The sequence below is a fragment of the Peromyscus californicus genome, unplaced genomic scaffold (assembly GCF_007827085.1).
Source record: "Peromyscus californicus insignis strain IS unplaced genomic scaffold, ASM782708v3 Scaffold_21__1_contigs__length_65335640, whole genome shotgun sequence".
In the NCBI taxonomy this organism is placed as follows: Eukaryota; Metazoa; Chordata; class Mammalia; order Rodentia; family Cricetidae; genus Peromyscus; species Peromyscus californicus.
In genome coordinates, this window is record NW_026294514.1 from 46,721,850 (window position 1) to 46,735,244 (window position 13,395).

The following is a 13,395-nucleotide window of genomic DNA, read 5'->3' on the forward strand; positions in this document are numbered from 1 at the left end:
CAGGATCTGTCCTGAGAGCCTCTTGTATGCTACAGCCAGCAAAGCAGCCCTCGGCTCGGCAGAAAGGCCTGATTCACTTCCGATCGTGCTTTCGGATCCCGAGGGTGAGGCTGTGGGCTTTGAAATGGACTCCTGCTTCCCAGACTGATGTTTACACGCTCTCCCCAGAAGACCGGCTGCTGTTTCTCATCACAGGTTTAGTGCTCCCTGACCTGCCTGCTGAACTCTTTCCCTGGACTTCTCCAAACCCATGTTTGGTGTTTGGAATGCTCTCCTCCGCCTCTCAGCCCTTTTGTGCTTCACAGCTTAGCTCACAGCCACACCCTAAAGTCTTTTTTTTTTTTTTTTTTGTCCCAGCAAGATCAGGTTTTTCTCTGCTTTTGAATCCAAAGTTCTTCCGAGAGAGTTGTATACAGATTTTCATCACACATCTCAGTTTTGATACATGGATTCCTTTAAGTTTGAATAAGTGGACTTTTTTTTACTTGAAAACCTGGTATACTTTTTAATGTATCCTACCCAACCCTTTCTTTTATATTCCAGCATTCAAGAATTGTGTCTGGGACATAGTAGATATTTACAACCACTTGTGGAATGAGAAAATTAATTCTTCTACACGTGGGTTGCAGTATGTGAGCTTTTGTGAAATAGTGAATAATTTAACTATTACTAAGTAACCAAAACATGTAAGAATGAGTTCTTTGCATATTGCCCTGTAGTGTGGTATTCCATGTTAGTTATTTGCCTGGTTTGTTTGCTTGGTCTTACTTTGAAGAGTTGTTCTCTGCATCTGTCCCAACCCAGCTACCGTGCTGACATTCTGCAGGTGTTGCACACGCTGAGTCAGGGTACACACATTGTGGAAACTGCATAATTTCATCTGCAGTGCACAAGGGACAGCTACAGAGTGACGTGAGCGATGGTTAACCAACACTCTAGGACTCCTCTGTTCCGATCATGGCCACTGCTTTCAAATTAGTCATCTTTTGAAACTCTTCCTGTTCGTTATGCTGTAGTCAGACTTCAGAGCTCTTTGCAACGTAAGATGTGTGATGTGTAAATGGATGGCCTTGCTCCAGAAGAGGTAGAGGAGGGCAGAGTGTGGAGGTGCAACTTGGCTGTTAATATTTTGGTCCATTCATCAAAGAATTATTGCATATGTCGTGAGACTTTTATCTGTTTTGCTAAGATATTTCTATTCAAACGTTGGACCATATTTTTAAGTCTGACAGGGAAATGTCTGCCCTTGCATTTCAGTATTGCCTTGCTTACCATGGAGAATGAGAACTGCTGGCGAGATGTACCTAAGTGCAAGATGATTCAGTTTAACGTAACAGTGGGAAGAGAAACTGCCTCAGAGTTGCATAATGCTTATGGGGATGTGCAGTAGTTCTTTGTCTTGTTCAGTCTCTTCAAACAAAACACGAGTCTACACTTCAGGAGCTTTTGAATCTCTGCGGTCACTTTTGTTTATTTTAAGAGAAAACTCACCTGCTAGCCATGTTCCTAGACAGGTTCCTTAACCCTTTTTTTTTTTTTTTTTTTTTTTTTTGGTTTTTCGGGACAGGGTTTCTCTGTGTAGCTTTGCGCCTTTCCTGGGACTCACTTGGTAGCCCAGGCTGGCCTCGAACTCACAGAGATCCGCCTGCCTCTGCCTCCCGAGTTACTTTCTTGTCTCTGTGAGTTTTATTTTATTCTCTACTGATGTGAAGTGAAATGTTGGAGTCTAGAACAATCAGACAGACTTGAACTTGGATCCTGCCCCCGCCCCCCGACTATTGACGTTGGTGCTTCAGGTCCTCAGCATCATCTCCTCATTTATATGGAACAGGTAGTATCTGTGTCACCAGAGTGGGATTGGAGCTAATTGTGTATATGTATAGAAAGGCACTTAGCAGGGTCTGCTGCAGACTGAGTGTCCACAGCAGCCTTCCTTGGTTGCTCTCCTCGGTTCACAGCAGTAGGTGCTGTGTAGCTTGGACCTGTATAAAATGGGTTTTGTCCCTTTTGTTTTGTATATGATGCTTATGATAGTAAATGCTGTATATAGATTAATTTACACTTAGCAAGAACTTGTAAATATAGTACATCTTGAATCCCTGTGATGTTTAGGTAGCATGCTTTCAAAAGTCATGTTTTTTGTAGAAATTATTCTGGCTACTAGACTAGCCTGTCATCTAGTTTCCATGAAAAGGTCAAAATATACATTTGGATCCATGGAATTTAACCAGATTTGCTAAACTCCTTTAGAACAAAAAAAGAAAAAAAAAAAAAAAGGTTTGCTCTAGGCAAGCAGTCTGCCTCTCTTCCTTTCGGCTCCTTTGGGCATAATGTGAGATTGCTTCCCAGTGGGGCCATGCCCTTATACTCCTGCCGAGTTTGACTGCAGTCCCCTGCTTCATTCTCAAGCAGTGTTGCCCAGAGGCACATATGCACAAAGGTAGACACACAAATTACCACAGGAGGCTGCAGCTGCTTGAGGCAGGTGAGGCCCAGAGAAAATATGAAACATACAGAATTTATTAAAAGGCAAGTCTCCACCCCCAAAATATGATAGGAAATTCTATTACAAAAATAATTCCAGATGCATGATTGCTTGAAAGTGATCTTTTAACGTGGGTGAGTTATAGCCTTATCTATATATATCCAAAAAGATCAGATGCATAAACACATATGAATATATGCTAAGGATATTTTCATATGTACAGTTATCTGTACCTGGTGCATTTTAAAGTGTCATTTTCAAGGAGCACACTAAATATGTATTTTTCGGAAACAGTGGACAAATAGTAGCATATTGTCATGGAAATCTGATGGGATATTCTACTATTTTAAAGTTACTGTGCTTAGGAAACAGAAATAGATTATTCAAGAAATCAAATTAAAAATACTACAGAATGATATTGAATAAAATACTGAGTTTGAGATAAATACTTTTAAAAATATGCAGCATGTTTCATAAACAGATTTTTTTTTTAATTTCACTTTTGCTGTGTAACCTAGGCAGGTCTTGAACTTGCTATTCTCCTGCCTCTCAGCCTCCAGTTGCTCCAGTTACAGTTGCGAATTAACATGTCAGGCCTCAACAGCGCATCTCAGCCAGAATAGACTGTTCTGTATGTCTGAAAGAATTCAGTTTGTGTTGATGATTATTTAGGTAAAATCTGTTTTTACCATACACACTCAGTTAGGTGCTATACACTGAACTGGGATCTTTTCACCCACTCTAAATTTTCTGGACGATAAAGCAGTCATTTTTAAGCTGCTGTTTTAAGCATCATTTCCCTTTGGCAATTAACTTCACTGAAGGGCCATGATGTATACAGACATATGTAGATTCGAGCTGCCCTGAGTGGGAAGCAGGAACTAGGAATCCTGTATACTTAGGATTTGGGGTAGCCCCCATCCTCCCTCAGCTTTCCCTCTTCACCTCCTTCTCACACTCCATAATTGGTAGACCAAGACATAGTTCAGAAAATTGTGATCTTAATCATTGTGCTAAAGTGTCCCACCTACAGTGAAAGCCAAGTACAGAATCAGCACAGATATATTTGTCCAAAGTAACAGCATATAAGCAATTAGATTGGTTTTAACTAGACATTTGAGCCTTTGTATATGGGAAAATGTACATTTGGCTTTAGTTAGTATACATAATTATTACATGGGAACTGTTGTACTAAGGGCCCAAGTGTTCCGGTTGAATCTGTTTGTCGATAGATGTTACCAACCAAAAACTGAATTGTGTTTATGATATTTGAGTTTAAGCCCAAAACTAAGGAAAGAAGCCATAACAAGCACATGTGCTTGTTATGGCTAAAAACTAGAAAAGAAACTTCTTAGGAAGGCTAAATTAGAGCAGGCCCAGAATAGAAGCCAAAAACCAATTAGACTGGATCATTGATCAGCAGAAAAGGATGAGGATTCAAATTGGAGCAGAGACCTTGGGAATGGAGGGCCTGGGGGTGACTGAAGAGCTGTTTAGAGCGAGAATCAATGATAAGGTACTAATTGGACAAGGAACTTCGTCTTGATATTCTTGGGGACAAGTAGCATGAAGGGCGACTCTGCTAACGCTGACCAACTCAGTACTACCATCACTTTACGAAAAATGGGAAGGAGGAGTCAACAGGGTGGTTCCTGGGTAAAGGTGCTTGCTGCCTAGCCTGAACTCTGAGTTCAGTGTCCAGAACCTACAGGGTAGAAGGAGAGAACAAACGGATTTCTGTAAATTGTCCTCTGACTTTTACACGCACACACACACACACACACACACACACACACACACACTTACATACACTTTTTTTTTTTTTTTTTTTTTTTTGGTTTTTCGAGACAGGGTTTCTCTGTGTAGCTTTGCGCCTGTCCTGGAACTCAACTTGGTAGTCCAGGCTGGCCTCGAACTCACAGAGATCCGCCTGGCTCTGCCTCCCGAGTGCTGGGATTAAAGGCGTGCGCCAACACTTTTTTTTTAAATGAAGGACAGAAGTGTAATAGACTTTAGGGTTTAATGCCAAGTTTATCTGTGGACATTTGTATCTGAGTGCCTCTTCACTCAGGTAAAGCCTGGGGTGGGTGAGGAATGTTGTGTGGGCTGTAAAAACAGAGTATAAACTTGGAATCTTTTTTTAAAAAAATAAGAAAGTTTTGCTTTGTACTGAGTTATAATGATATTGCAGTCAAAATGTTATTCCTTTAACTAGATGACTATCCATATTACAGAAACATGCCCCCGTCATGTTTGTGTCATGTGACCAAGGCTTCTTTCTCTCCTGCCAGTATATGCATGGTACTCAGAGGGCGCAAAAAGAGCCAGAGGGAATAGTAATAATCTCAAATCCTGGTGTGAAGACAGCTATATTTATTTTACGCTCATGTCTGCGTTTGAGGGTTACTTTTCCTGTTGCTGTTATTTCCACAAGTGAATTACAATCCTCTTGTGGTTAAGGGACTCTCACTTTTACCTTTTGCTCTGCTTTGATCACCCTGCCACGTTCATGCTGGAGAAGTATAGCTTGGAAGAGGTGGGTCTGGAACCCTTACTGCTTCAATACGTACAGCATCCTTAGTCTGATCTTCCGTTTAGTAAAAGCGATGATTGTGTTACCTACTGAGTTAAATGATAAAGCTGATGAAATTCAGGCTAAGAAAAAAAAAAACACAACATCTTTGAGTACAGCCTAATATTTTGCACTATTATAGCAAGGATGAGATTATTTGTTTCAAGTGCCTTGAAAATGCTCAATAAATACATGTTTCAGTAGCCATTATATTCCTGACTGCTATTACCACCGTATGTCTCAATTAACTCTTTGCAATGATAATTTCTTTTAAAGAAATTACTATCAAAGAATCTATTGATATCAAGAAAAGGTATAAATATCAAGGAAAGTAAACATTTAAATTAAAAATGTAAAGCAAGCAAGCGTTATAAAATATAAAATATTTTCCAGTAGCATGTTGCTTATTTCTGGTTTAAGATTACATTACAAAGATTATAATCATAAAGACAAAATTAAGATGATTTAGTAGTTTTAATTTTTATCATGTAGATGCAATAAAGTATCCAAGGAAAATTCTTCAGTCTGTAAGTTACTACCTGAGACAGAACATAAAATTTCTCCTTATATTCAGACTATGTGATGAATGACTTTTTATTAAACAAATACAGTACAATTTCAATTGTCTGGAGATCAATTATCAACCAACTTCAACTAGAACACAAACCAAAAGCCTTAAAGTTATTAAAATACTTTGTGCAATTAAAATAGATACCACAAAGTTCATGCATAAATTTCTCTTTTGTTCTTAAATTTACATTATAAGAACTTAAAAAAAAAAAAACTAGCGATGTCGGATTGGAAGAACAGACTAAGGAATATTGTTGGTGTTCTCCAAAAGCATGCCGTCTTCAGATCACTGCTCACACCTCTGAGGTCCCATGCTCTGCTGAGACTCCGAGGCAGCTGCTAACAGGTGGTACGTGGGACAAGAACTGTCCCCTTAGGTTCGGGTGTTTGAATATTTGAATTTCTGCTCTTTAGCTCTACCATTAGAAGGTGCAGTCCTGAGGTGGGGTACATTCCTGGAGACCAGCCTTGGGAGTTCATAGCCTTGCCTGCTTACAGTCAAAGACGCACACGGTCTCTCATCTTCCTGCTCTGGCCAGCACGCAAGCTTGCCGCCACACCTCCCCACCATGATGAGTTGCTAACTCCTGAACCGTAATCCCAAACAAACCCTTCCTTAAATTGTGTTTGGCCATGGTATTTTGTCACAGCAACAGAAAACTAACTAATACACCTAGCTTCTTGAAACCTTACAGTATTGGCAGTTTTGACCACAGCTCCTACCCTAGGAAAGATGCTTGTGATAGGATGCATTGTAGCCACGCCTCCTGTCCCGTAGCAGCCCTGCTGGTTACATCAGTAACATGCCAATGATATCAGCAGTAACCGCACTCTTAAAAACCTGCACCTTGACTTGTACTGGACTCCGCAATTTAAAATATTTTAAAGAAATCTTTTGTCCTTTATTCCTACAGAGTATATTCATGCCTCTGCCTCCTGAGTGCTGGGATTAAAGGCCTGTGCCACCCTGCAAGGCTCAAGACATTTGTTTTGGAGACTTGTGTTCCTGCAGTATGTCTATTACCCAGTTCACAGCATGGCCCCAGCCTTCTCCATTATCTCCCCAACACTGAGGCTCTGTATTGGTTGTCATTTATCATTGTTTATTTGCTTATTTAAAACATTTATTTATTTGCTTATTTATTTATTTATTTGTTTGTTTATTTATTTATTTATTTATTATGTATGCAGTATTCTGCCTTCATGCCAGGAGAGGGCACAAGATCTCATTACAGATGGTTGTGAGCCACCATGTGGTTGCTAGGAATTGAACTCAGGACCTCTGAAAGAGCAACTAGTGTTCTTAATCTCTAAGCCATCTCTCTAGCCCGTCATTGTTTATTTTTAAGACCAATCTGGCTACAAAGAAATTGGACAAAATATTGTTATACCTGAGTTGCTATTAAACAAACAAACAAACAAAAAAAAACAATAGGAAACTGGGCCTAAAAAAGCTGAATCATGTAGAAAAGGAGAATGTGTTTTTGTTTTATGGAGGGAAATATTCCTGTGGATAACATGCAAACCAGGCGTATCTATGTAAATAACTCAATAAAGCAGCTTCCCCGGTTTCCTTGACACATATGGGCCTGTTAGGCATTTGTCTTTCCTAGGAACCCTTCTGCAGTGGTTAGTCAACTTAATACAGCAGATTAAACTGTGGCCAAGGGAAAGTTTGACTGGATCTAGTCAATGCTGCTTCAAAGGCATAAAAGAATATGTAAGTTTTAAGAAATATTTCTCCCCTAAATAGTTAAAATAAGAAACTTTGACAATTCCTGAATAATTTTTAACTGGTAAAATTGTTTATGTTGTGCACACCTTCAGTCACAGCATCTGGGATGTGGAGGCAGGCGGGTCTCCGTGAGTTTAAAGCCAGCCTGGTCTATAGAACAAGTTCCAGACCTATGCTCCGGACAGTAAGGCCATGCTGGGGGGGCGCGGTGGGGGGGGAGAAGAGAGGCATGAAAGAGTGGAAAGCACTGATTTATTGTTTATATTTATTAAACACTACATTGCAGCCAGTGTCTTCTCCTCTGGGGAGTCCCATCTTCGCCACGCCACCAAATGAGTGAGATGCAGTATTCTGCCTTCATGCCAGGAAAGCTGCATCCCACTTAATACAATTTCCATATGCAGAAAATAGCTGTAAATATTATGTAAATCTCATAAAAGCAATTAAAGCACACAATGCCATGCTTCATTACATCCGAAATATAGCTTATGTTCATGCATGTGATAATATATTCTTGGTGAAATAATTGAAAATATTGTGGGGTTGATAAGCCCTTCATTATGAGCAGATAGCAGCTATGTAAACTCTCTAATCTCCTGAGATGCTGTGCCGTCTCCAGAGAGACTTGCTTTAGTTGACATGTAATAAAATATGTTCTTAAAATTAACTACATTGCACTGTGTTAGTTCTCTGTGTGTACACCCTGCGGCTATTAAAGGGTTCTCTTTGAAAAGAGAGTGTCTGGGCCGTAGTGAAGCCATTACTTTGTATGCTAACTTAAATAATTAATTTTTGAAAAGAAATCCTGGGCAGACTATTTGTTAAATGAAAAAGTAACTTGTTTTTGTTTTTTGGGTTTTTTCGAGATGGGGTTTCTCTTTGTAACTTTGGAGTCTTTCCTGGAACTCGCTCCGTAGACCAGGCTGGCCTCGAACTCTCAGAGATCTGCCTGCCTCTGCCTCCCAAGTACCGGGATTAAAGGCATGTGCCACCACCGCCTAGCCGAAAGGTAACTTTTTAACATCATGTTTATTGACATTTATTGAAATCTACGATAAGCTGAGTTGTTTCTAAGTGAGCAGCTTGTGTCGGTACATCATTTACTGTTTGGAACAGAGAACTGCAAGTCAGTGTGAACTAACCTAGGGTTAGGACAAGAATGGTCACACACACACACACACACACACACACACACACACACACACACACACACCATTTATATGTCGTATGATTCAGGATATCTGATCCCCCTACCTTCTCCCCCTGACTGCTGGGATTACAGGTATGGGGGTCTCTGTGCCTAGTGTGTGTAGTGCTAAGAATGAAACCCCGCCCACTGAGCATGCTAGACAAGCAGTCTGCCACTTGAGTGGCAACAGCAGCTCCCTGAGTATATTTTTTTAGTGGCATTTGACGTTTTCCACCCGGTAAAGCGTTTGACCATGCAGTACACTTACTTTCCAGTACAGTAGCAGCGGACAGCCTTGGCCACACAGGGCTGCTGAGCACTGTAATGTAGCTGATCCCAGTTTAGAAGTGCAGCATGTGTAAGGCATGTAGTAGATTTATTTTTCACCCAACATATACAAAACGGATGTAAAAGATCATGTGTAACTTAACGTTGCTTACATATTGAAATAATATTTTGATTTACTGAGCTAGATGCATTATTACAATTTTTAAGCTTCAGTGAATTCATAGTTCTTATACAGTCGCTTTGGGGAGCAGGAGTTTCGCTTAGTACCTTTAGTTTCTTACTGTCTGAACAGTTCTTCCACATAATGTGTGTAATGCACGCAGATAACTTTCCGGCGCGTGTGGCTGCTCTGTGTTGTGTGTGTATGTGCTGGAACAGTGAGGGGGAGAAGGAAATCACCTGATGCCTTCTGCTGGGGAAGTTTGGTTTTTCTGCAACCATAGCATTTCAGAAAACTAAAATGTCTACAGCCTGCTTTTTTTTTTTTTAACTTTCAAAGCTATTATCACCAAGGATAAATTGTATTTCTCATACTAATAATAGTGTGTTTATAACTGTATGTATAAATATTTATGATATTACTGATTTGAGGACACTGTCAATCATAGTCACTTCTCTTGAAGGAGTCTCTCCCTGGACCTGAGAATCCGTTAGCTGAATTAATGCCCGTTACATATATTGTGAGTAGATGACGGGCAAGCAAGTGGAAGCAGAAGACTTTCATAAAAGTTTATTACATTTAAACCAAACTGAACTCACCCAGTAAAATGCGAAGAAAATAAGTCCTGGTAAGACATTTAGTTTTTACAAAAATAGTCTCTTTACCAAAAATTCCCTCCTTCATATAATACCAGGTGTTTTCTTGTTTGTTTCCAAATATCTTAAATAAAGGTATTTAGCATATGTAAGGTGTTAGTTAAACAATACGTACTTCAAATATGTTACGAAGGAACAGTTTAAATTACAGAAACTATTGAAAATGATTGAGGTTGTGTGGGGACTTTTCTAGCAAATCGATTTCAATTCGTGTATTTTTTGTTCACTAACAAAAATATTGCACTAGTTGACAAAATAGTAAAATACACCCAGTTGCATAAAATTTACATTTTAAAAATTGTGCGTTCTTCCAAGCACTATGGTCAATCTCGGAGCCAAGAACAGCAGACTAACTGGGAAGGCGTGGTTAGTTACTACATCTCCTTGCATTTGCTTCCCAGAGTGCACTGCTCAGCCTCATGCCGGGCCGTTCTCCTCCCGTTTCTTTTCTTTTGCTTCTGACGAACAGTACATACCACATGTTCCATTCAAACTTCACAGAAAGCACATCCTAACTTCTAAAACTGGGGACAATCAGGAAAGGCCATGTATTTCATGAACTCGTCTTTCTTATCAATTAAAAATGGTTGTGGCCACGTGGATTTATATAAGACAATTTTTAACATTTTTTTAAAATTTAATTTATTTATTTTATATCCTAATCACAGTTTCCCCTCCTTCCTCTCCTCCCAGTTCCTCCTCCCTCCACCCTGCCCTTCTTCTCCCCTCCCCCCTCATCCACTCCTCCTCTGTTTCTGTTCAGAAAGGGACAGGCCTCCCATGGGTATCAACAAAGCCTGGTATATCAAGTTGCAGAAAGACCAAGCTGGACAGGGCAACCCAGTATTAGGAATGGGTCCCCAAGAGCCAGCCAGAACATTAGGAGCAGCCCGGGCTAGGAGTCCCACATTGTTAGGAGTCCCACGAGAAGTCCAAGCTATACAACTGTCACGTATATGTAGAAGACCTAGGCCAGTCCTAATCAGGCTCCCTGGTTGTTAGTTCAGACTCTGTGAGTTCCTGGGAGTCAGGCTAATTGTTTCTGTGGGTTTTCTTGTAATGTCCTTGACCCCTCTGGCTCCTCTTATTCCTCACGCTAGGCCTAATGGTTGGCTGTGGATCTCTGCATCTGTTTCCTTCAGTTACTGGATGAAGACTGTCTGATGACAAATGGGGTCGTCACCAATCTGATCACAGGAGAGGGGCAGTTCAGGCTCCGTATCTACTATTGCTAGGAGTCTTAGATACGGTTGTAGATTCATGGGAAGTTCCCTTTCATCAGATTTCTACTGACCTGGAAATGCACTCCCCATTTCCGGTCATCTCCTTCATTATTCTCCCCCTCCATTAAGGTTTATTTTTAATTTTTTTTTGTTTTGTGTGTGTGTGTGTGTGTGTGTGTGTGTGTGTGTGTGTGTGTGTGTGTAAACTTATGAGTACAGGTCCCTCCTCAGCCCAGAGGGTTTGGACTTCCTGCAGCTGTAGTTACAGGTGGTTCTGAGCCACTCTCTGTGTGTGTTAGAAATTGAACTCAGGTCTTTTGCAAGAGCAGTACATGTACTTAACAAGTGAGCCGTCTCTGCAAACCATGTAAGAGAATTTTTTAAAGGCGAAATGATAGGGAAAGGGATAGAGAGATTGTAGGATGGTAGCACATTTTCAGAGAACATCTGGAGACATGGTAACTGTTGGAGCAGAACGGGGTCCACTATCGAAGCTATCATGGAAGGCTTTGGATCCACTTGGAACCCTGGGTGGTAAGGTAAAAGTATCTTTAGGTAACTGGTCATTTGACCAAAAAAATACGTCCATAAAAGAGATATGAAAACAAACAGATAAAAATGAGGCCAAGAGGAAACAGTGACAGAGTTGATGGCAGTCAATAAATCATCATTAATGTTATTTATACAGATAAAAAGCAATTGCATCCTTGAAGAAGAAGAAAAAAATAAAGAAAACCACTTTCAGGTTGAATGGGCCTCAAAATGCCCAGCTCCATGTATGATTAGAAATCTGTGTGGAGGTGCCTCATTGTGACATTTCAGATCAAGAATGAAATGCAGATTCTCAAGCTACCTATGGAAGAATCATAATTCTCGTGCAGATCTGAGATGAGAGGGGCATAGGCTCTGAAACCATCAGCAAGGGAAACCGGGAGACTGGGAAACAGCACCTTCCACACTCTGAAGAAATGGTTTCACCCGGAAATTCTGTACACTCCGCAGCTGTTCACTGTGCAAGTGAAGCAGATTTGCTTTGAGATCTTTAGAGACTCAGATTTGATTACCCCCTAACACTTTAGAAGATGTTTATCTTGAGAGGAGATAAGCCTCAGTGGGGTAAGACAAGGTATGTGTAAAAGCTAGGAAGGAAAATGTAAGGACTATCTGGGGGAATGTTTACCAACATAAATAAGATAGGAGTCAAAACCACCTAAAATTGAGAAATGGAGGTTCCTTATAGCATAGCCAAGTAGTGAACAGTGTTTACATAGTCATTATTTTTTTCTCTTACTGAAAATGAGGGCAAAAACAATTTTATTCATCTTTTTTACCCCATGTTATGTTACATATTTTATTCATCTTTTTTACCCCCTTGTTATGTTATATGAAGTACTCATGCAATAAATATTATTAAATTTAACACAAAGATCAATAATTTTCCAATAATTTCAACTTTATTTAACTTTGTGAGCAGAAATACCTTGGGAAATATTTGTAGTTAACATAAAAAAATGAGTATCCCCATGGAGAAAAGTATATCCAACAATTCTTTGATTAGAGTCTTGAATCTGAAGAAATAGGAATGCCAATTAGGGTCCCAGTTTCACAACCCATAAATATTATAGAAAAAATCTCCTGCAGAAGTCAGACTATGCTGAGAAGCCATCTATATCATCTACCTTCAGTTGGGGGAGATGTCCAGAAATGATGTGGATAAAAGAGAGAAGACAAGAAAGTTCCAGAATTCCACTCAGAATGACCCCGACAGTTCAGATGTTCAATGTCACATAACTTCTTGAACAGAGAAACCTGAGAGGATGTGCCAGGAAAAATAAAATAATAGATCTCTGCCAAAGACACCAGACAGAGGACTTCCCTAGCAGCCACTGTGGTCAGCTCTGGCTCACTGATCTCCTCATCCCATGATTACCACAGACAACCATTTCCAGTCACTCAAAGAAGACACACGTTGAACAGAACTATCACAGGATCCTTTACGGTGTCTGTGACCAGCATTCATGTGAAAGTATTATTACTGGGGGTGTGAGGAGGAGGAGGGGCCTGAGAGCAACAGAACGAGAGGGAAACCCGGAGATCCTGTAGCTCAAGAGTTCTGAATACATTTAAAAAAAAATTAAACCCTGCAAAGTTCCAGGAAAATAAATCACTACAGAATTATGAAGACATATTTTGATAAAGATATTGATCCTGAGAGACAAAGGAAAAGCCATATGGCTTCCAGACATTAAAAGCAAGACACATATGGAGGGGAAGAAATCAGGTCAGACATATGCTTCTGCACAGTAACACAGGGTACCTGTTTATAAAGCTCTGAAGATAAAAATAGGCGTGACTCCCAAATGCAATATTTAGCCATGTTATTGCTTAAGCATAAGGGTAACAGTCTTTCTCACACATGCAGGAACTTGGGGAGTATATGTGGAGCCTTGCTTTAGAACAGATCTTTAAATGATATCATCTAGCCACTCAAGGGATTAATCAAAATAAAGATCCGGG

General features: G+C 40.1%; 1 protein-coding gene across 4 annotated transcripts in view; it reads left to right on the top strand.

Moving 5' to 3' along the window:
- Fbxl17 (F-box and leucine rich repeat protein 17) overlaps positions 1–13,395 on the top strand; it is a 466,425-nt gene that overhangs the window by 406,343 nt on the left and 46,687 nt on the right. The window contains exon 8 of one of the 4 annotated variants that reach the window (XM_052750238.1): positions 6,542–6,674. The exons of the other annotated variants lie outside the window; for them this stretch is intronic. Coding sequence (XP_052606198.1) covers positions 6,542–6,567 — 26 coding nt within the window. The 3' untranslated portion in view covers positions 6,568–6,674. Of the gene's footprint in view, positions 1–6,541; positions 6,675–13,395 lie in introns of those variants that run through there. 4 annotated transcript variants of the gene reach the window in all.